Genomic DNA, 24,232 nt, shown 5'->3' with positions numbered 1-24,232 from the left:
CTCTTAACCACCAAATCTTTATATATTGCCTGTACTTTAGCTTTGTCATTTAGCAAACTCACTATCATCTTTTTTAAGTATTAGCTCTGATGCTCCCACTCTGATACTTTCCTATAACATATCAAAGTGACATAAGCACTTTGCTCCTTAAGTCCTGTTTTATGCATAACTTGGATAAAGTAATCATCTCATTATTATTTTCTTTTTTTTTTTTTTTACACATCTATTTTCATTTTCTGTGTTTCTTCAAGGCTCTGTGTGTGTTTTGTTTTAGGCTTCACGGTCTGACATGTATATGTGAAAGTGAAAGTGTTAGTTGTGCCGTCCTGGCCAACTCTTTGCAACCTCATGGACTATCTCGCCAGGCTCCTCTGTCTGTGGGATTGTCCAGGCAAGAATAATGGAGTGGGTAGCCATTCTCTCCACCAGGGGATCTTCTAGACCCAGGGACTGAACCCAGGTCTCCTGCACTGCAGTCAAATGTGTATGTGTGTGATGGTTTAGGCCTGACATGTATATTTTAGCCATTAGCACATTTAGACTTCACAAAATCTAAAACACTCCTTTGGCTTAGATTCAAAGTGATTGTACACAGAACGCACTGATATTTTCCTAGCATCAGTTGAGTGGTTTTTGCCAGCAGGATGATTTTTACAATTGGTGGTTGTTGTTTAGTTGCTAAGTCCATGGGATTTCCCAGGCAAGAATACTAGAGTACTATGTATTAAATGTTTACCCCAGAAAATGTATATGTCAAAAACCACATAAGTAGGTATTTACATTGTGAAATTTAAAGATTATTAGTCCAACAATGAACTTTCAGGCTGTTGCTCTGATTATTATAACAATTATCAAACTGTGAGGTTTTATGAGGGAAGGAAATCTGTGGTAAAACAACTCTGTTGGAAACATTTAAACAAAAGTGTTCAGTTTCTTAACTTCTCAGAGCCTTTACTGCACTCTCCCAGTCCTTTGAGGAAACAAACCTCATATCTGAACCTTAAATTTTATCGGAGGTATTTTGGAGGGCTTCCCTCCTGGCTCAGACAGTAAAGAATATGCCTGCAATGCAGGAGACCAGTCGATCCCTGGGTCAAGAAGATTCCTCCAGAGAAGGGAAAGACTACCCACTCCAGTATTCTTCCCTGGAGAATTCCATGGACAGAGAAGCCTGGCAGGGTACAGTCCATGGGGTCCCACAAAGAGTCAGACATAACTGAGCAACTAATACTAACTAAGAATATTTTGGAGGGAAGGTGGGGGGGGGTCGCATATGTAATAATATCTTGAGCATAATTTAGAAAATGCTTACCCAGAAATTCTGCTAGAGATGGCTTTTAAAGCAAATAGAAAAAGACTTTGTTGAAATATTTTCAGATTATCAAAGTCTATAAACATGATCAGATTGTAAAATGATGTTTCTTTTTAAAGAATATTTTAATTATGTCAATTCCCCCAAATTGTTTCAGCTTTAAGAGAGAATAACTTATTTTATGAAGAACAACAGCAATAATTGGACATCCGGAATAAATGGAAGAGCACTATTCATTTGAAGAGTCAACCACAGATACTGTTATTTAATCTGCAAATTTAGCTAACATATTCATGAGAGAGAAAATCATCCCTGACAGTCAGGAACTAGCCTGACATAGCTGGACTTGAGTGTTGTCTGAAGATGGCTAGACACAGGTTTCCTATTGGACATAAAAATCTCATAGAACAGGATCAGGCAAGAAGACCCTGCGACCATACTGATGTGAAGGGGATAAATAAGCAATACCAGTTCATAACTTTGTCTAAGCAAAGACAAAAACAAGGTCACTTATTAATAATAACTACCGAGTAGTCTAGTATCACTATGATTGGCCAATATGCTTTCTGAAGTAATCCAGTTGTTTACCTGTGCTGAACAGACCCAGACTAAAGTGGGTACATCATCTCTGCATAAAGACTATATATGCATGTAGTGAAAGAAGTCCATTACTATTTAGTCCTACTTCACAAATGTGGTTCTCAGGTAATTAATCAAATGCTTCCCTGGTGGCTCAGCTGGCAAATAATCCGCCTACAATTCAGGAGACTGCTTGGATTCCTGGGTCAGGAACATCCACTGGAGAATGGATAGGCTACCCACTCCAATACTCTTGGGCTTCCCTGATGGCTCAGCTGGTAAAGAATCCGCCTGCAATGCGGGAGACCTGGGTCGGGAAGATCCCCTGGAGAAGGGAAGGGTTACCCACTTCGGTATTCTGACCTGGAGAATTCCATGGACTCTATAGTCCATGGGGTCGCAAGAGTAGGAGACGACTGAGCGACTTTCACTTACTTTCCAAAAGAAAACGTTTTAAATAGTCTTTGCATATAACACTGTGTTTTCAAAAAGTTATTACTCTTAACAGGTTAAAACACATTTGGGTACTATGTCTGAAAATGAGTTGCTGCTGCTGCTTACACACTATCAGCAATTAGCGGGAAAAGTTCAGAATATAATGTAATTATCAATTACTGATAACAGCAAATAAAAATTAATTTGAAATAAAATGTGAAGTCACAAGATTCAGATTTTTAATGATGACAAGCTGTTCTGCTTTCTAAGTGAACTGACTGAATTCAGACCTCAAATAGGAGAGGTGTGGGAACAGATTTCCCACAGTTCCAGACAGTAACTGAGAGTTCAATAACATGAGCTATGTGGAGCTATCTGAGTATCTCCAGTGGCCAACAGTGTCCAGCACCTTACAGAACGACATTGTTTTTAAACGACGTTCTCAGTCAAAATTCCCTTTCTACAGCCCAATATGTCCCCTTCCCCTAAAAAGCCCGTTAATATTGTATGGCATGAACAATTCATCCGAATTTGATGCTTGACATGGACTTAACTGGATCTCAATCCACTTGCCTTCATTTCTCTTACTCTCATGGTGGCAGTTTCACTTTTCCGCGCTTGGGGATGACCTCAAACGCAAGACCTTTATATGGTGTTCCAACTGCCTAGATTCTAAAAAGCACTACAAACGCACAGGACACTAACGTCGGCACTCGCTTGCGGGATCCTCCAGGCCTACCTGCCCTTGGAGCCGCCCTTTAAACGCTCTTGTGAGCGAAGCCACGCCCGCGGTGGCCGCGGAGCATGCGCGCAGGAGGCGCGTCTGGGACGCAGAAGAGAGGGCAGGCGCGGGCGGAGATCCGGGAGCTTTGCGCCCGGCCGACTGGACCAGGCCTCTAGAGCCGCGCGGGCTGCCGCGCGGAGCGACCACGCGCGGTTTGGCGGCACTCGCCGCCGGGACACTCCGCATCCTAGTCCCGCGTCCCGCCCCTTCGCGCCGCGGGCGTCCGGCCTCCCTCTCACGGGTGGGCGGGGAAGGCGGAGCTCGCCGCCCCAGGCCTCTGCTTGGCTGCCCCCGCTTCCCTTTCCCGTTCGCGGCGGTGAAGTTCAGGTGTGAAGTATCCGAGCTCTGCGAGCAGGCGCCCATCACGGGTGCGGCTTGATTTCCTCGCCTAAGCTCCCGCGGCAGTGCTCAGCCCAGTATCTAGAAACAGTGTCGGTTTATACTGTTTTCTCGACTGGTGACAAATGTTAGCATTTATGTTCGCCTCTATACGAATATTTTGCTGGCCACTTAACTGACTTTATTTCTCTCCGAAACGCGAGATAGTTTCTTCCCCAGGTGTTTATATCTCTATTTTTCATGCGAGATCTTGACGACAATACGTACAAAAAATACATAAAGATGATAACTAATATAGTTATATTGAGCCTGATCATTTGCATTTCTTCAGCTTTCTGGATTATGTCTATGACTGCAAGCACCTATTATGGTGAGTATGAATGTTCTAATTTGCCTTTAATCGGTGAAAGTTAGAATGTCCCATTTTGAAGGTCAAAACTCGTGTCCTCTGAAGGGTTATAAACTGTTGTGTTTATTTAACTTCTGTGGCCTGACTTGGATTTACTAACATGGAAATATACAGTGCCTTGAACGTTTTAAAGCTTTAATATTGCTTGTCATACTAGTTATACCTGTTCCAAAATATGTTTTATATTTTATGTAATTGTTACATCTATCTTGATGAAAAGCAAGTGAAGTGAAACATAACTTTGCAAAGCAATTGCAGTGATACTTTTAATAAGAATATTCATAAAGTTCATCAGTTTCATGTGTCCTGTTAAAAAAAAAATGAAAATAAACGACACAGTGTTCACATTTGGAGATTTGGAAGATTTGCCTGCTGTTTGGTCACTGCCGAGGAGCAAAATTGTTTTAAAGCCTGAAGCCATGTTGCATAAATATGAGGTACTCTGAACTCAGAACTTGAAGGTTTTGAAGCTGCTGTAGAGCACAAGTATGCTTTTGTACAGATTCCTTGATACCCCTTTATAAAAACAGAATACTGTTCAGTTGAAAGGAAAAGTGAAAAATAGAGAAAGTAAACTTATAAATGCTTATGCTGCTAAGTCTGCTGCTGCTAAGTCGCTTCAGTCGTGTCCGACTCTGTGCGACCCCATAGACGGCAGCCCACCAGGCTCCCCCGTCCCTGGGATTCTCCAGGCAAGAACACTGGAGTGGGTTGCCATTTCCTTCTCCAATGCATAAAAGTGAAAAGTGAAAGTGAAGTCGCTCGGTCGTGTCCGACTCTTAGCGACCCCATGGACTGCGGCCCACCAGGCTCCTCCGTCCATGGGATTTTCCAGGCAAGAGTACTGGAGTGGGGTGCCATTGCCCTCTCCAATAAATGGTTATAAGTGATTGCCATTTTAGACCTTAGTCGTTTTGCAAAGAAATGTGTGAATAATCTAGTGAGTGTTTTCCAAGATACAGATTTCTGGCTGTTCATTCAGTAGGGAATGAGGGCTTGGGGAGGAAGGTAAGTAAGTAACACTGCCCTTTCTTGGGGCAGTGTTAACTATGACTTAAACTAAATAGAATAAGCCAGGATTTGTAAATGTAAGTGACCCCTTGGAACCAGGCCCCTAATGCAGGTAAGTGAAGCTGTCCAAGGCTTTTCTTTGCATGTTAAGCACATGAGAACAGTTTGCACTTCTAGAAATAGGATTTTCCCAATTTTTTTTTTAATGTTTCACCCTCTTTGTCTTCCATTTTCCTTTTTTTTTTCATTTTTTAAAAATTTTATTGTTTTAGTTGATGTACAATATTATATGTTACAGGTGTACAATAAAATGAGTCATAATTTTTAAAAGTTATGCTCCATTTATAGTTACTATAACATTTTCCAATTTTTGGTAGAAATGTGGGCACAAGCAATAGTTCACATTTATAATCACTTTATATTAAAGGGGGGACTTTAAATGGTAACGCCATGAATGGTCTAAAAGAGGTGGTTTCTCTTCCTCTGTAGTCAGTTCTGCCTTGTGAGCCTGAACATCCAGGTTTTAAAACAGGAAACAAGAGTCTGGATTTTTTATACTAAATTTCCTAATCTTTATTGACTCAATTATCTGAAAAAAAATTATGCTAGCCGAAACAAAACAAAGGATGCCACCTTTGGAAAAATCAGTTGCTAACCTTTGAATCCTGAGGTGTGTATGTAGCCTGTGGGAATGTTACCTTTTTAAGAAATCTCTGTGAAAGGCAGAGAGAGGAATAATTGGATCATGTTAAAAAAAAAATTGGATCCTGTTTGTTCTGTGCAGTTCTTGAGGTTGAATACGTGCCTGATTTCCAAAGAAAGAACCAGAAATGCATTTCACATCTTCAAATATGTATCAAATACCCATTATTATAAATAGTTGTAAATGGTTCTTAAAACTTAGACAGGACTTATTTTGTCACTCACCAGTAGGATTGTCTCTCTTAGACAAGTTTTAACGTAAATATTTCACTTTGGTGGCTTCATCTCAGTTTCTCTGCTTACAACAGTATTTTAATCCAGAATACAGTTATCAAAGCTTGCACCCAAGACTAACCTGTGTAGGCCTGACACAATTTATGCTCTACTTCTATAATTTTCCAGGTGACTTTCAGCCTGTTTCTCCCTGGCGTTGGCTGTTTTCTGTTGTTGTTCCTGTTTTGATCGTCTCTAATGGCTTTAAGAAGAAAAGTCTAGATCACAGTGGGGCTTTAGGAGGTATGTTTTTCTTTTGAACATTTGGCGTATAATAATTGCTTGCTTGCTTATGTAATTTAAACATGTGGTTTCTAAATTCTGAACATATGAGACTATAAATCACAATGTTACTTAGTGTAGACAATGATAAAGTTATGCATTGTTCGCCATTCCTATTCTGCCAGAATTTCGGATACTAACATATCCTTCCTAACAAATTGAACTTTGTAGTTGATAACAAGTAAATTAGTGGGCTAGACTTTTGAGGACCTTGATTACTCAGCTCCTGAGTTGTATTACATTTTCTGCAGGCAGACACATTGGAGCATTTTACCTCAAGGTAAATGGAGGAGCCATTGGGAAGAATGTGCTCAGTCATGTCCAGCAGTACAGCCCAGGGACCCCAGGGACTGTAGCCTGCCAGGCTCCTCTGTCCATGGGATTCTCCAGGCAAGCGTACTAGAGCCTGTTGCCATTTCCTGCTCCAGGGGATCTTCCCTATCCAGGGACTGAACCCACGTCTTTTGCATCTCCTGCACTGCAGGCAGATTATTTTCCACTGAGCCACCTGGGAAGCCCATTTTGGGAAGAATCGCACTTGGAAATTACTATTAGTAGCCTCAAGCAGAGTAGTCCCAGCTGAGTATTCTCAAGTCTTTAGAATTGCAATGAGGACAGGCCATTGATTTATTCTTCTGGCAGATACTTATTAAGCATTTACTGTGTGCCACTCTGCTAGAAACTGGGGAATAGCTGTGAACGAGGGCAAGTTTCAGATTGTATGGAACTTCTATTCTTTAGTACAGATAGATAATAAAATACATAAACCTTTACATATAATGATAAAGTTTATGAGAAAAATTAAAGATAATAAAGTGTGAATATTGGGGAATGTGGGACATTTTTCTGTGAATAGGCTCAGGATTAACTTTTGTGTTAAAGAGATAGTTTTGAACTGGGACCTAAAAAAGTCAGATATGAGAAGAACTGCAAGAAGCATGTTCCAGGCTTGACAAAACAAGCAGAAAGGCCCTGACATGTTCAAGCCTGGTTCGTTTGGGCGTGAGAATAAGACTCATTCGACTGGAAAAGTCACGAGAGATAAACATTAAAGAAAGATGCAATGGCCAGATAATACAGGGCTGTGGGGCACAAAAAAGATTTTATCCCAAGCTAGAATCCCCCTGTCTCAAACCAGAGGAGTGATGGGATCTGATATGACTTTGGGATTTTCATATTCTGCCAATGGTATAAGCCCCAAGACATGAGGATTCCCCTCAAATACGTCCTATAGGCTGGGATCACTACACGATGCTGATATTTAGAACTGGCAGGTCTCAAAGCTGCCTACCCAGCCTTCAAGTGGCTGCTCATCATTAGCCCTAATGTATTGTAAACGTGCTCTCTTCTGTGTTCACATACAGCAGAGATTTTATAAACTTTTATGAACTAGAGTGGGCCTTCACAGAGGTAAGATAGTCTGATAGGTAAAAGAACAAACACTAGAATCAAGCAAGATGAGTCTGAATAATGGCTAGGAAAGTCGTGGGACTTTGAGAAAGTCACTTAACCTCCCTGTACCTCAGTTTTCTCTTGAGAGAAGAGGGTTTTTAACATCTAACCTAGAAATTAACATGCCTTTGTAAATCAACTATACTTCAACTTTTTAAGGACTCAGAAGATGAATAAGTGCTTCCTGTGCATTAAAAATATCCAATCTAGAGAAGGACAACACCATGAAAGCAACAGCTTAAACTCCATGGCACCTCATTTCCAGTAGTACCTTTCAAAGTCCTAGGAAGGGCCCTAGCAATGTGCTCTCATGGTCCTCTTGTTTTGTAAATTTTTCAGAGGTAAAAGATTTAAAAAAAAAAAAAAAAAAGCAGGCTCCCGATTTATAAGCTTCAAGACCCACAAAATTCTGATCTACCCCTCATTTCATTCTTAGAGTTGCAGCAAGAATGAAATAACTTCTGTGAAGTTTTTAGCTCAGTGCCTAGACACATAGCCGGCATGTATAGGGTGATTACCATTATTAGGCACAGGTCCTCGGGGAATCATGCTCATTCTCGTTTTTCAAAACTGAGATACACTCTTCAAGTTCTGTTGAGAAATTGAGAAATTTATTGTTAGCACTTTGACAGTACTAACTCATCTATACCAAACAATTTGAACAATCTCTGATTAAATATAATAATATAGAGTTAGGCTTTGCTAAAAATGTTTTTTCTTGGGCAGCCTTGCCTTGGTTTTTATCGTTCTTGACCTGTGGGAAGAAGCATCAAGTTCTTGAAGTGCTGTCTTCCTTTGACTTCCATGCTGTTTATTATCCTGTTTTCTCCTCTTACTTTTCTGATCTCCACTTTCTTTTCTTTCCTGCTACCATTTCCTTTTCTGCCTTCTAGCCATTTGGCCTCTATTCCTCTCCTACTTGGCTTGATTTAGAAATAGAAGATAAACATTTGAATCCTGGCATTGCCACCTCTCTCTCTGTGAACTTGGCCACGGCACCTATCTCCTCCGAGCCTCACTTTCTTCATGAAATAGGTCCTTATGGGCTTCTTGGTGAGGCTCAAACAACGAAATGTGTGGGACACCATATCTCTCTAGTCAGTGAAGTCTTACACGGTAAACTGCCCCCAGACAGACCGCATGTGCGCTTCTGTGCCCCGTGCTGTTTGAGTGGTGCTGTGCACTGTTCTAGCAGTGCTTGGGGAATACGTGTGGATGGATTTTAAAACCTCCACTTTCTACCTAATTACTCATTCTGTAGAAAGTTGGTATCTTTTTTGTTTGGAGCTTCTTTTCCCTTTAAGGATAAAAAAACTGTACTGTTGATTTAAAGTATATCATCGTACTTGGGAAATCTGTCCTAACGTGTGACTGCAAGTCACTTAAACTTCGTCTTCATGACTACCCAGCTGTAAAATGAGAAGGAATAATAACGTCTATAGCACTGACTCATCGTGAGGAGTCACACGTATAAGATGATTAGCATAGGACCTGGCACTTAAAATATGTATCTGTAAGTGTTAGTATTGTTTTCCTTCCACAATTACTATTATAGTCATAGGGATTTTACTCAGTTTTGCCATAGCATGTCTTTAGTGTGCTTTGAACTGAGAAGGGTTTCAGAACATCCTCAGGATCTGGGTATTTGGAGTGCTCTCGTCCCCTCAAGAGAAAGAATACTTCTAGAATAAGGAGAGGATCACATAGGGCTTTAAAGCACTGTGCCAGTGATCTGCTCCAGTCTAGTTATTCAGTGTGTTCCTTTGAACATGTCTGTGTAAATAATTTGTCATCAATCTCTTGACAAGTTTAAATTTAATTTCACTTGTCAAGACTCTCGGGTTTAGTGATTTTTGCTTTTTTTAATTCATTCCTGCAATAAATATTTAGTTTGCCAGACACTGTTTTGGGCACTGAAGACTAAGAAGTGAAGAAAATAGGTAAAAATTCCACTGTCAAAGAGCTTGCATTTCTAGTCAGGGGAAGCAGATGAGAAGTAGGAGGTGTTTGAGGCATTTAGGCCCAGGAAGAAGATGCTGTAAGGGTGATAGGAGTACACAGCCAGTGGGGTATTGTCAGAAAAGGCCAGTGGTTGTGCTTCATGTGGTCTCACAAGAGTGGCCTTACCTCTTTGGTTATCATAGTTCAGGTACGGTTTTCAGTCTTTTCAAATAGAAATCTCATTCAGTCAGGTACCCAGAATTGATCAGAGCCAAGGAAAACTGGTTTATGTTGCCTACTGCCACAAGGGACTAATCAATGAGCCAGAGTGATACTTTATTAATCTGATTAAATATAGAACTCCTGGGCCAACTGGGTGCAAACATCACTATTCAGGTCAGGCCAGTTGAGAAGTCAGCTTGTATTTAGAAGGTTGCTTTTCAGGTGGCTCAGTGGTATAAGAATCTGCCTACCAGTGCAGGAGAATTGGGAGACATGGGTTCAATCCCTGGATGAGGAAGATCCCCTGGAGGAGGAAATGGCAACCCACTCCAGTATTCTTGTCAGGAAAAATCCCACAGACAGAGGAGCCTGGCAGGCTGTGGTCCGTGGGTCGGAAAGAGGCGGACACAACGGCATAGACACACCTTACTGAGAAACAGTCAGTAATGCAAATGCATAGTTCAGAGAGTCCTGACCTTGATATAGTATTCAAGTCTGCCAAACTCTGGTTCTCTTGGCCTTCATATTCTATATTTTGGGCTAACCAGCCTTCTTTTGATTCTCACAGTCTTTTTCTAGGCAATAGTATATATGATATAATTGATTAGATTTGAGTTTATTAGATTAAAAAATTACAATCATACCTTTCCCTTTTCTGCCTCCCAGAGATTATTCCCAGGCCCCTTTGGTTGCAATTCTAGGTAACTAGCAGCCTAGAGATCTCTTCAAGAAAATTGCAGATACCAAGGTAACTTTTCATGCAAAGATGGTCACAGTGAAGGACAGAAATGGCATGGACCTAACAGAAGCAGAAGATACTAAGAAGAGATGGCAAGAATACACAGAAGAACTGTACAAAAAAGATCTTCACAACCCAGATAATCACGATGGTGTGATCACTCACCTAGAGCCAGACATCCTGGAATGTCAAGTGGGCCTTAGGAAGCATCATTATGAACAAATGGAGAGGATGCTAGTGGAGAGGATGGCATTCCAGTTGAGCTATTTCAAATCCTAAAAGGTGATGCTGTGGAAGTGCTGCACTCAATATGCCAGCAAATTTGGAAAACTCAGCAGTGGCCACAGGAATGGAAAAGTCAGTTTTCATTCCAATCCCAAAGAAAGGCAATGCCAAAGAATGCTCAAACAACCACACAGTTGCATTCATCTCACACGCTAGCAAAGTAATGCTCAAAATTCTCCAAGCCAGGCTTCAGCAGTTTGTGAACCGAGAACTTCCAGATGTTCAAGCTGGATTTAGAAAGGGCAGAGGAACCAGAAATCAAATTGCCAACATCCGTTGGATCATCAAAAAGCAAGAGAGTTCCAGAAAAACATCTATTTTTGCTTTATTAACTATGCCAAAGCCTTTGACTGTGTGCATCACAACAACTGTGGAAAATTCTTCAAGAGATGGGAATACCAGACCACCTGACCTGCCTTCTGAGAAATCTGTATGCAGGTCAAGAAGCATCAGTTAGAACTGGACATGGAATAGCAGACTGCTTCCGAATTAGGAAAGGAGTACATCAAGGCTGTATATTGTCAGCCTGCTTATTTAACTTATATGCAGAGTACATCATTTGAAATGCCAAGCTAGATGAAACACAAGCTGGGATCAAGATTGCCGGGAGAAATATCAGTAACCTCATATATGCAGATGACACTACCCCTATGGCAGAAAGCAAAGAAGAGCTAAAGAGCCTCTTGATAAAAGTGAAAGAGGAAAGTGAAAAAGTTGGCTTAAAGCTCAACATTCAGAAAACTAAAATCATGGCATCTGGTCCCATCAGTTCATGGCAAATAGATAGGGAAACAAACAGTGGAAACAGTGACAGACTTTATTTTTGGGGGCTCCAAAAGCACTGCAGATGGTGACTGCAGCCATGAAATTAAAAGACGCTTGCTCCTTGGAAGAAAAGATATGCCCAACCGAGACAGTTTATTAAAAAGCAGAGACATTACTTTGCCAGCAAAGGTTCGTCTAGTCAAAGGTATGGTTTTTCCAGTAGTCATGTATGGATGTGAGAGTTAGACTATAAAGAAAGCTGAGCGCCAAAGAATTGATGCTTTTGAACTGTGGTGTTGGAGAAAACTCTTCAGAGTCCCTTGGACTGCAAGGAGATCCAACCAGTCCATCCTAAAAGAAATCAGTCCTGAATATTCATTGGCAGGACTAATGCTGAAGCTGAAACTCCAATACTTTGGCCACTTGATGTGAAGAGCTGACTCATTTGAAAAGACCCTGATGCTGGGAAAGATTCAAGGTGGGAGGAGAAGGGACAACAGAGGATGAGATGGCTGGATGGCATCACAGACTCAATGGACATGGGTTTGAGTAAACTCTGGGAGTTGGTGATGGACAGGGAGGCCTGGCGTGCTGCAGTCCATGGGGTGGCAAAGAGTTGGACACAACTGAGCGACTGAACTGACTGATTCCCTCTATCAGAGCTATATATAGACAGCGTTGTTTCACTTCCCCAGATCACATCCGCCAGTTACAGAATTAACATGTTTTAAATTCAGAAGATAGCCATAATCCTTGAGTCTTCACATTCTTTGAAAGCCTCCCATTGTTTGTTACACGTATTAAGTCCTTAGCACTGAGGAACCATTAGAGATGTTAGAGGTGGGTTGAGGAGGTGGAATAGACATGCGCTGGAAACAGCAGTTACTAATCTAAAAGTTCAGACATAACTGGGAGATACAAAAAATTCTAAGATTTTTAGACTACATCAAAGAAATCATTCCTTTGAAGCACGTTGCCTTCAATTTATTCCTCATTCTGAACCTATCCTCAACTCAAACACTGATTGCTTCAAGTGGTATTTTGAGGTGGCTGAAGTACAGGGCAGCCCCCTGGAGAAGGGCGGGGCATGGTGGTGGTGAGGGAGAAAGACACTGACTGTTGCTTCATATACCTCCGTATGTTTTGGCTTTCCTCTCCGGCGCTTGTGTACTGCGAGCATGTGTGCACATTTGCTCAGCTGTGCCCAACTGTTTGTGACCCCGTGGACTATAGCCCACCAGGCTCCTCTGTCAGTGGGATTTTCCAGGCAAGAATACTGGAGTGGGTTATCATTTCCTTCTCCTGGGAGGGCAGGCCTTCCTTGATAGCTCAGTTGGTAAAAAATCCACTTGCAATGTGGGATACCTGGGTTCGATCCCTGGGTTGGGGAGATCCCCTGGAGAAGGGAAACGCTACCCACTCCAGTATTCTAGCCTGGAGAATGCCATGGCGTGGGTAGCCTGGGTTGGACATGGCTGAGCAACTTTCACTTTTCTCCAGGGGATCTTCCTGACTCAGGAATCAAAGCCATGTTACCTGCATTGGCAGGTGGATTCTTAATCACTGAGACACCAGGGAGGCCCATATGTGTGCTGCTTGTGTAATATATTAAAGAAACAATTGAAAAGACTTAAAAGTTGGATAACATAATAACATCATTATTATTATTACAATAATAATCGTAATTGCAACAATAATGTGATTATTGAGGTTTTGCCACTGTAACTGCTATTTAATGTTATTGCCAATGATCCTCATTAACATTTATTAAGGACCTCCTACGTGCTGGCTTATATAGTAAGCATATTATTAAAATTATCTCATTTAACTTTTCACAGTAAGCCAGTGAGGTAGGAATTATTATTATTATTAATACACTAATGAGAAACTGAAGCTTAAAGTTAGGTAACATCTAGTTATTCAATAGTAAGTGCAGCAGTTGAGGTTTTAACTTCAGAATGTTCAGCTCCAGAGGTGAAGCACTTTATTACTTTATTAGTACTTTATACAGCATTATCCTGTTTCTTGCACTCTCAATTAAAATGCACTCTCAATTAAAATGCCAGTAATCAAGTAATTCAGTGACTGATGAATCAGTCTAGCTTGAGCTAACTGATGGAAGGAATTACTTCAGAAATAGGAATCTGGGCCCTTGTTCTGTTCTTTAATACTTAAATTATTAAATACATAGTAGCATACTTAATTGTTTAATATCTATTCTGTTACTTAGCAGTGTTTTGTTGTTTTATTTAATAAAAATTTCATATAGCAAAACTGAATATATTTAACTTAAGAGTTACAGAGAGCAGAGATTGTCCACCATGCAGTTAGGGGTGGAAGAGGTTGTAGTTAGTAATATTATACTAGCAGGTAGCCTGGATAGGGCCATAGAAGATAGCTGTGCCTGAATGTGCTCGTCACATTCTCGGAAAATGCCAGGCTGGAAGTACTCATCTATGTGCATGAATATATATGCATGAGTGTATATTTCTATGTGTGTATTCACTTGCTTTGTCCACAAAAAGCAAATATATCTCAGTAGACATGGAAAGACCATGAGCCTAGATTTTGACCTCTAATATCCATTCCCTGGAGAAGGCAATGGCACCCCACTCCAGTACTCTTGCCTGGAAAATCCCATGGACGGAGGAGCCTGGTAGGCTGCAGTCCAGGGGGTCGCTAAGAGTTGGACACGACTGAGCAACTTCACTTTCACTTTTCACTTTCATGCATTGGAGAAGGAAATGGCAACCTACTCCAGTGTTCTTGCCTGGAGAATCCCAGGGACGAGGGAGCCTGGTGGACTGCCGTCTATGGGGTTGCACAGAGTCGGACACAACTGAAGTGACTTAGCAGCATCCATTCCCCAGTGGAATGAACCAGAGCTCCTCAGAGAAATGGCTGGTTTCAGGGCTGGGGCAAAGTAGGTTTAAGATGAGCCTCAAGCATTCTGTTATGCCAGAAAGAAAAGAAATGCTTAAAAATATATATAGAGAGAGATGATCATGTCATATGAATACAGTTCTAAGCTTGTCTATTTTGTGTGTTTTGTCTGATATTGGTATACCCACCCCTGCTCTCTTTTGGTCACTTATTTGCATGGATTATCTTTTTCAGTTCTTTCAACCCATTGTGTTTTTAGATTTAAAGCAAGTCTCTTGTAGTCAGTATATAGTTGGACCAGTATTTTTATCCATTTTGCAGTCTCTGTTTTTTTGATTGGATCACTTAACCCATTTACATTTAAAATAATTATTAATAAGTAGAGACTTCTGTCATGTTGGAATTTGTTTTCTATGTGCCTCTTTCTCCCAGATTCACTCTTGGATGGTCTATTTACTGAATTTTTTGTAAAGTGGGAAAAAAATCCCAGGTATGGAGGGGAAGTGTAAAAAATAGAAACTTGAAAGACTGTGCTGCTGCTAAGTCGCTTCAATCGGGTCTGACTCTGTGCGACCACGTAGATGGCAGCCCACCAGGCTCCCCCATCCCTGGGATTCTCCACGCAAGAACACTGGAGTAGGTTGCCATTTCCTTCTCCAATGCATGAAAGTGAAAAGTGAAAGTGAAGTCAGTCGTGTCCGACTCTTAGCGACCCCGTGGACTGTAGCCTACCAGGCTCCTCCATCCATGGGATTTTCCAGGTAAGAGTACTGGAGTGGGTTCCCATTGCATACTGTTTGGTAATGTCTTAGTTGGTAAAAATGTAAATATATTAGAAATGAACATTTCCAGTTTTAATATGAAAATAACTGAAAAAATTCATTCTTTTTTTTTCACAGTGTTAGTGTATGGACTAAGTGTAATTTTGTATATATGTGTTTCTTTCAGGGCTCGTGGTTGGATTTATCCTAACCATTGCAAATTTCAGCTTTTTCACCTCTTTGGTGACATTTTTTCTTTCTTCCTCAAAACTTACTAAATGGAAGGGAGAAGCAAAGAAGCGTCTAGATTCAGAATACAAGGAAGGTAAAATGAATTATATTTAATGTCACTTAAATTAGTAACTTTTATTTCATCTTAACATATCATAAGCTTTTAATCAGAACCTGTTTAGACTCATGAAACATAAATTTTATATGAGAATTACTTAAAGTAGTGGCCTGATATAGTTTATTATTACTTTACCATGATAGCAAGAACAGCAGAATTTTAGAAGTACTGAAGTCTATCATTAATTATTCTGAAATAATATAGAATGTGGGCAGCGTTATCATTCCCACTTTTAGTCATTTTAAAAATTACAGTCATTTTTCTTTTCTTAAATTCTACAATGTAAATTAGGAGCAGTTACAGGTACCTGCATGATTTTCCTCCTGAGGAGGAAACACCCTTGTGCTCTTCATTTTCTTGTTGGATCCTAGGTGGACAGAGAAACTGGATTCAGGTGTTCTGTAATGGCGCAGTGCCCACGGAGCTGGCCCTGCTGTACATGATAGAAAGTGGCCCTGGGGAAATCCCAATAGATTTTTCCAAACAGCACACTGCTTCCTGGATGTGTTTGTCTCTCTTGGCTGCACTGGCCTCCTCTGCTGGAGACACATGGGCTTCAGAAGTTGGCCCTGTTCTGAGTAAAAGCACGCCAAGGCTAATAACAACCTGGGAGAAAGTTCCAGTTGGTGAGTCTTTATTTAAGTTTCTTTAAAAAAAAAAAAAAAAGTGAACAGGGACTTCCATGGCAATCCAGTAGTTAAGACTCTGAGGTTCCACTGCAGGGGATCCGGGTTCCATCTGTGATCAGGATCTAAGATCCCTCATGACACACAGTGTGGCCAAAAAAAAAAGCCTCTTGATTTATTGTGTTTCTTATTTAAAAGCCTCTTAAGAATTTCAGTTTGGGGTCTCCCCTAGTGGTCCAGTGGCTAAAGCTCCATGCTCCCAGTGCAGGAGGTCTGAGTTCCATTTCTGGTCAGGGAATTAGATCCTGCATGCCACAAGAGTGAGGACCCACATGCCAAAACTGAAACCCAGCGCAGCCAAATAAATAAATAATTTTTTTTTAAAGAATTTCAATTTTCCCCCTTAATTGGAAAATGACTATAGGCTATTAAACTGGTGATAATAAGTAATATCTGAGGAATTATTAGTAACTCCTAGATTGGAGAAGGAAATGGCAACCCACTCCAGTGTTCTTGCCTGGAGAATCCTAGGGATGGGGGAGCCTGGTGGCTGCCGTCTATGGGGTCTCACAGAGTCGGACACGACTGAAGTGACTTAGCAGCAGCAGCAGTAACTCCTAGATAAATTGTATGCAAACATAGAGATTGACCTGCAGGCTTATCAGTAGGAAGGGAAAAGGAAAGAAATGGTAGAGTATCTCTTGGGAGCCTGTTATGTGGTTAGTGCTTCGATGTGTATCTCATTTCCCCATTATTGTTATCAACTATTGCTACTGCTGTTAATAGTACTACCACTACTAGTGCTTTATCACCATTTCCTCCTCTCTTCTCCTTTTTCCTTCCTTTTGGCCTCTTCATTATCATCAGCAGCTGCAACATAACAATTAATATATTTGAGTACCTGCTATGTGCAAAGCAGTGTTCTGACTGCTCTCCATTATTACTGTTTAGTCTTAATAATCGGAGAAGGCAATGGCGACCCACTCCAGTGCTCTTGCCTGGAAAATCCCATGGACGGAGGAGCCTGGTGGGCTGCAGTCCATGGGGTTGCTGAGTCGGACACGACTGAGCAACTTCACTTTCACTTTTCACTTTCATGCAATGGAGACGGAAATGGCAATCTACTCCAGTGTTCTTGCCTGGAGAATCCCAGGGATGGGGGAGCCTGGCGGGCTGCCATCTATGGGGTCGCGCAGAGTCGGACACGACTGAAGTGACTCAGCAGCAGCAGCAGCAGTCTTAATAATCATGTGAATTGGTCCTTTTATTGTTTATATCTCACAAACAAGTAAACTAAGGCATAGAGAAGTTACATAACTTCATCACAGTCACCAAGCTTGGAAATGACAGAACTGAAAGTGAAACCAAGCAGCCTGGCTCTCCTAAACTCACTGCTGAAAATGTCAGGAATTATTGAGGAGAAAAGCCTCCTTTCTAAGTAGGAGGGTCTTTGGATTGCATCAGAGTGAACCCTTTCTTTGAGTTGTTTTTGATTAGACAGGTACCAGATGTTTTGCTTCTTTTGACTTCATGTGTTGGCTGATTGTTCACCAGCTGATTTTGTCATGTTCTTCTTCAGGGACCAATGGAGGAGTGACGATGGTGGGCCTTGCCTCCAGTCTTCTTGGTGGAACCTTTGTGGGCATCACTTACTTCCTCACACAGTTGGTTTTTGTTAACGATTTAGACATTTCTGCTCCCCAGTGGCCAATTATTGCATTTGGGGGTCTGGCTGGATTACTAGGATCAATTGTGGATTCATATTTAGGAGCTACCATGCAATTTAGTGGTAAGAACATAACCTTATTATTGCAACTCATTGGTGTATTAAAGAGATGAGGACTCAGCCACACACAGTGGTAGCAGTGCCTAGCCGCTTCAGAGAAGATATGTTTTAGACGTATCATAGATATGTCATGTTTATGGACAAAAAATTCTAGGACTGTATTTTTGACTAATTGTAAACAAGTTATTTTAGTTTCTTTTCTGTGGAAAGTGGAAAGCATTACAACAGAGATATTTAATGTAGGGTTGTTTTTTTCACCTATGCTGCTGGTTGATTGCTAAAGGTAGTAGTCTGATCATGACACTGAATAAATGTGTCCTTAAAACCAAAAGAAAAGAGACAGGGGCTTCCTTGGTGGTGCAGTGGATAGGAGTCTGAAGATCCCACATGCCGTGGAGCAGCCGGGCCTGTGTGCCAGCACGAAACCCGCTGTGCTCGGGCCCGAGCTCTGCACCAGGAGCCGGCACGCTGAGAAGCCCGCACGCCGGAACGAAGGGACGCTCCCACTCTCCACAGCTAGAGAGAGCCCATGCGAAACAGTGAGACACAGTGCAGCCAAAAACAAAATAAATGTGTTAAAAAAAAAAAAGAGAGAGAGAGAAATGGAGAAGAAATACGGAAAAGAAAAAAAGAGAGATAAGATAATAAAAACAATCCCAAAGACACAGGTTGTTCAGGGAGCCAGAATAATAGGGCACAGTCTGTAATACAGTTTTGAATTTCTTATTCTGTTGTAGTAAACTGACTGACAGAGAATTATTCCTGCAGAGCAATGAGTAGAAGTTATACAGGGAATGACCATGCAGGCGACAGATGCATTTACTTATGGGATTTTAATCCCAGGGAAGCAGACTTTGGGAGTCAGATCGGTCTTATGCCCCTCTTTCCATTTGTTTTCCAAATCCATTTGAGAAATAATTCTTCTGCTAACCTGACGCTACACGGATGATGTACTTTTCTACTGTGACGTCATGTCTGCTAGTCCTGCATCAAGATACATAAGCGTTTCTCCAACATTTTCTGTGCTTTGCACCTAAGGCTCTCCTGTCATGTCAGTGTACTGACTTGTTCTCTTTGGTGTGTCTTTGCTCCAGCCTCTGACCAACCACGTCTTCTCCTTGATTCATACAGTGAAGAGGCTGGAAGTCTCCAGACAGTTCCCCAAACACAGTGCTCCGAGTCTCTCTTCACACCCCCGTATAATCTGGTTCCACCAACAAAACGTCTGCTCTCTCAGCTTCATTAGTCTTATCTAGATGCTGGGAGGAAGCAGTTGGATTTTAATTTATACTAAAGGGTCAGTAACCATACACACAACGCATTGCACTTTTTATTTTAAAGCGCCTAGGTTTTATTCTAAACTGAGTTCTTACTTGGAAATTTCTGATGATATTGAGTGGGTTGGGAAAAAATGTGGGCTGGGGGGCAGATTGGATTCATCTCTGTGTGCCTCCTTTGTATGAGCACCTTGCTGGGTCTTAGTGTCTATTGTAGAGGTTGCAAAGGTGACCCCTGCTTTCAGGAGCCTTCCATGTGGTCTTAGAGGGGAGCCAGGGGGAAGGCAAGCCCAATCTGCCAGTTTCATGCCACCTCTGCTGTTCAAGGCCTCCCTTCTCCTTCTGAAAGAACTCCAGCATTGTTGAGAGACCAGTATTGAGGCGTACTGAGACCCACTTCTTCAAGGACGCCTTTTGTAACCATGGGATCCGTGTCACTCACCGTGTAGGTATCCACTAAAGTCATTCTTTGAATGGCCAAGAATCTTCGCAAGGTTAGCTTCTTTAGAGGAGAAAGCTAATTTGGTTTTTGCTGTTGTTTTTTTTAAATCAAGTCATTTGGATTTTCCACTTCATTTGCTTCTTTTTCATTCCAGGTTTGGATGAAAGCACTGGTATGGTGGTCAACAGCCCAGGGAAGGAGGTGAAGTACATAGCCGGGAAACCCATCCTCGACAACAATGCCGTGAATCTGTTCACTTCTGTCCTCGTAGCCCTCTTGCTCCCAACAGCTGCTTGGGGTTTTTGGCCTAGACAGTGAACTTTATTTCATTTACCAAAGTTAAAACTATGATGAATTTAGCTAAACTTGCAATTCCAAGTTTTGTCCCAAGAAGAATAACTGTAATGACAAAGCAGAAGTGCCAGTTCCTCCTCTAGTCCATTTTGATGGCATGCCAGTTTTCCTCTCTGTGATGCGTTTCTAATAGCTAATATCTTCCCGGTGAAAGACAAGACTCGATTTAGCTATTTTTCTTCTGCTGAATAGAACTTGAACAGTGAAGTTATAATGTCCCAATATATTGAACTGAAAGTTCCTGCATGGTAGATATAAATTTTGTTTTGTTTATTTAAATCAGCAAAGGGACTAAAAGTGATAACATTTTTAAATGGTTGAGTTGTGATGGAGAAATGCCTCCCTGCCAGTTACCCAGATGTCATATCCGTTTTAAGTATTTAAACGAATGTGTGCGGAAGCCTGCGTAAGTGTAGTATCCTGGACGTTTCCCGTTACCTGCCACTTCGTACTGTAAAAAGTGTGGAGCTTGGTTCCTGGTGAGCTGCAGCGTCTTCTCCACATTTGTTCTTCCTTCCTCAGAGTTAGTGATGGAAAAAAAAGTAAATGTCTTTTTCATGTGACCATTAGAATGCGCACAAAAAAGATTATTTTTAAGTAAAAGCAAAAGAGATACCTGAGATCTAAAAAATGTGTACCTTTCTATATATTTCAGTTGGTCTCTGAGCAGAAGTTATCTTAAATTTAATACCTTTAAGGTTTTTTGTAGCTTTCTTTGAAATTTGTCTATGAATGTGGTTTACATTAGCATCTTGACCAGTGAGAGTCACTGGAAAATTAGTGCAATTATTGTTTGATTCGCTGTCCTAGAATTCACTGGAAGATGCTGTGACTTCCTGTTAAGGTACGCTGTCCTCTACTATAGCCTCAACCAAAGTGAATGCCACTTTCAGTTACGTTCTTCAGTTTGATGGAAGTGCTAAAGGAGTTTAATATAGTATGGATTGTTGTGCTAAAAGTATTTTGAAATATCTCATGTGATTTCAATATTTTTCTTCCCCTGCCGCTTGCACATTCATAGAAAAATTGAGGAGAGATTCATGAATAAGCCACTATCAGAGTGGAGAAAGCTTAGAATTCTTTATTGGTGACTGCTTCAGTAATTATCTAGAAATACTTGGTTCAGGAAGAATTTTTTAAAAAACAGTTGACACACTTAAGCCTTAAGCCAAGCAACTCAGTGGGTCTCAACCTATCTGCTTTGTGTATACATTGACATCACCTGAACATCTTTTTAAAGAAATACTTAGTCTGAGCTTCTCCCAAAAATTCTGATTTATGTGGTCTGGGACACAGACTGAGTATTGGGACTTTTAAAAGCTCTGGCCGCACCTTAGAATTGTGTTTTTAAACACAATTTTAATAGGGAGTTTTTAAAAACACTGTTGTCAGGCCGCTCTTTAGACCAAGTAAATCAGAATGTCTGAAAGTGAGATCCATGCATGGGTTATTTTTAGAAAACTCCCTAGGAGAGTCCAGTGTTTAAACAGTTTGAGAACTATGAAATAAGAGTACGCTGTCCTCAGTCACTCAGTCGTGCTTGACTCTTTACAGCTCTGTGGATGGACTGTAGCCTGCCAGCCTCCTCTGTCCATGGGATTTTTCCAGGCAAGAATACTGGAGTGGGTTGCCATTTCCTGCTGCAGAGGATCTTCCCAACGCAGGGATCGAACCCGCTTCTCCTGTGTCTCCTGCATTGGCAGGCTGATTCTTTACCACTGAGCCACTAGGGAAGCCCCAAATTAAGAATATCTTTATACAAATGTCAAATCATTATGTTGTATACCTGAAATTAATGTTGTATATCAATTATAGTTCAATAAAAATAAATAAAAAAAGAATACCCCATACCTAAAAGTCTCCGAAGAATGGGGCTGTCCATTTTTATGCAGACAGCTATTAGCAACAGTACTGGGTGCTGTCTTTATGGATGGATAGCTTCTGGTAATACGGAGTCTTACGTGACTTCCCAGATCATTTCTCTGTCATTTTTTCATATGCAGCTTGTATGTTCCTACAGCTGTTCTAACATTCCTCTTCTGTCTTCTCCTGGAGATTTAACTTCATGACATTCTTTGGGGCAGACATACTCATTGGAACCATTTTGTGGTTTGGAGGAATCACCGCATTGTTAACAGTTTGGGGACATATGCTTTACAATCCTTTATTTGAAAACCAAGGGCTAGTTGTGTTTTGGAATCAAAATTTTTCAGATTTTAGACAAGTGATAGGGTAAATATAAAATATTTTACTTAAAACTGTGCAAAGAGTCTAGAAGAGCACCCATTACCAAATACACTGATATTTCTGTGGTGGATATATGAATACCACTAATAAATGTGATAACTAAAGATGCCGAGAGCCTCAGATCAGGTCAGATCAGTTTTTGTCACAGAATTTAGGAAGAAACTCTCTGTTTGCAGAGCATATTTGGATATGATAATTGTAGACTTTTAAAAAATGTGCTTTTGTTAAAAAAAAATTTTCCATGTATTAGATATTTTACTATAACAATAAACAGTTTATGTAAAAAATGCTTTTCATGGAAAGAACTCCATGGAGGCATTTACTAAAGTAATACGTGTACTGCTGCCTACCTGGGCAGCCTAAAGGCATACATTCTATTTCTTGCCATACTCTCACACAGTAGAAAAGAGCAAGGTATATGTGGCTCAGGGCAGCTCCGAAAGGAGATCTGAAGACTTCAAGCAGTATTATTTGAAGACTCATCAAAGGGAGCCATCAAGAGAACAGTGAACTGATAAGGCATTCCATTTGTAGCTTTTCTCATCACTAAGTTATCTATACATTGGCCCAGGTGTGGATGGTGGTGGTTTAGTCACTAAGTCATGTCCAGCTCTTGTGACCCCATGGACTGTAACCTGCCAGGCTCCTCTGTCCATGGGATTCTCCAGGCAAGAATACTGGAGCGGGTTGCCATTTCCTTCTCCAAGGGATCTTCCTGACCCAGGAATCAGTATCTCTTTCTTTTTTCTAGCTGCTTTACCTGTATAATGCTGAGTCCAGAAATGCCAACCTCATCCCAATTAGGCATAGACTTAGTATAAAGAAAAATCATGTGAGGTGACATATGTAAACGTTGCCACGTGCCTGCAGCGCAGACAGCTGCTGCCTGTCGGCACCTGGGCGTCCTGGAGCCCCACCCTCTGGTGTTCCTGATGCCACCACAGTGAGAGAGACTGCTTGGCCAGCAGATCCCAGGTGACTTGCAAGAGCTTTCAGCATGAATACACAAATGTGCAACTGCACCATGGAGTATTGTTGCTATAACTTCAAATGGTTCTGAACATTTAAAAAATAAGTGTTCAGTATATGTTAATTAAGTTGTTTGAGCCTAATCAGCTTTCCCGTTTAAGGCAGGAAAAAAAAAGTTGATGATCAGGAACATATTTCTGGAAGAAAATTAAAATACCAGTTTGGTTACCTGAACTTTACAGGACTGCCGTGATGCCAGTGTTTCTCAATCGTGTGACACAGTTCTAATGGCTTTGGAACTAATGAATCAGGAAGTGATTGTAGAAAGGCTGGGGTTGAGGTGGGTTAAAAGGGCAAAGCTCCTGAATTTATTTTTTCTGACAATACATGTTAATTCCCTTTCATTTATCATAACCACATCCTTCAAAACTTATTTTACACATGTGGCAACTCTTTTTTTAATGTTTGAATTTTTTTAATGTGTAATTGATACTCTGAATCTATCCTTCTTTTTAAAAAATTGTAACACTAAAGGTAAACTAAAATATCCTTTGCCTCTACTATCGCCTCAACAAATCTAGCTTTCTCCCACCTTCCTCAAGATAACAACTGCTAGAAATTTGAGATATTTTCTAGATATTACTTGTTTTGGATGTGTTTTAATATATATAAATCAGTCAGATTTTCTTATAATTTGCACTGTCATTTTGCTGCTTCAAGTCAGGTACTTAAACCCAAGAAAAAACTATTTAGAAAAAATGATTAGAAGGATATATACCAAAATATTAATGTGTTATCTGTTATGATTATAGATTATGTTTATTTTTGAAATAATTTTAAAGTTTGTGATCTATTAATTATTTACCAATAAAGCTACTGTTAAAATACTTATACAAAAATAATTTTAAATACGTCTCTATGAGGTTTTTGTTTTTGGCTGTGCCGTGCTTCTTGTGGGATTTCACTTCCCTGGCCAGGGATTGAACCTGGGCCTCAGCAGTGAAAGCA

The 24,232-nt window shown here is 40.8% G+C and overlaps 1 protein-coding gene across 9 annotated transcripts; it reads left to right on the top strand.

Moving 5' to 3' along the window:
• Window positions 1–3,113: 3,113 nt before the first annotated feature.
• TMEM19 (transmembrane protein 19) lies at window positions 3,114–24,133 on the top strand. Of its 9 annotated transcripts, none has more exons than XR_008716685.1 (8): window positions 3,114–3,819; window positions 5,974–6,087; window positions 15,362–15,499; window positions 15,895–16,149; window positions 17,729–17,938; window positions 19,030–19,232; window positions 19,809–19,855; window positions 21,563–21,649. XR_008716685.1 is itself a non-coding variant. In XM_055587530.1 (8 exons), the coding sequence occupies exons 1-7, from the start codon at window positions 3,690–3,692 to the stop codon at window positions 20,849–20,851; spliced, it is 927 nt and encodes a 308-aa protein (XP_055443505.1). In that variant the 5' UTR covers window positions 3,117–3,689; the 3' UTR covers window position 20,852; window positions 21,563–21,690. The 9 variants fall into 9 exon arrangements, 4 of the variants coding, with proteins under 4 accessions (XP_055443505.1, XP_055443512.1, XP_055443492.1 ...); XM_055587530.1 differs by lacking the exon at window positions 19,030–19,232 and adding an exon at window positions 20,819–20,852 and having other exon boundaries at window positions 3,117–3,819; window positions 21,563–21,690; XR_008716682.1 differs by lacking the exon at window positions 21,563–21,649 and having other exon boundaries at window positions 19,809–19,940.
• Window positions 24,134–24,232: the final 99 nt, after the last annotated feature.

This window comes from Bubalus kerabau, chromosome 1, assembly GCF_029407905.1.
Source record: "Bubalus kerabau isolate K-KA32 ecotype Philippines breed swamp buffalo chromosome 1, PCC_UOA_SB_1v2, whole genome shotgun sequence".
NCBI classification, from domain to species: domain Eukaryota; kingdom Metazoa; phylum Chordata; class Mammalia; order Artiodactyla; family Bovidae; genus Bubalus; species Bubalus kerabau.
The sequence above is the reverse complement of the archived record's forward strand: the minus strand, read 5'-3'. Positions and strand labels throughout refer to the sequence as shown.

What these genes read in the sequence shown, in the direction of transcription:
- TMEM19 (XM_055587509.1), top strand. Translation starts at nt 3,690, where the DNA reads ATGCGAGATCTTGACGACAATACGTACAAAAAATACATAAAGATGATA. An exon ending in AGATTCAGAATACAAGGAAG is followed by an intron (nt 15,500 to 15,894) that starts GTAAAATGAATT and finishes GTTGGATCCTAG; the next exon opens with GTGGACAGAGAAACTGGATT. An exon ending in AGCTACCATGCAATTTAGTG is followed by an intron (nt 17,939 to 19,808) that starts GTAAGAACATAA and finishes TTTTCATTCCAG; the next exon opens with GTTTGGATGAAAGCACTGGT.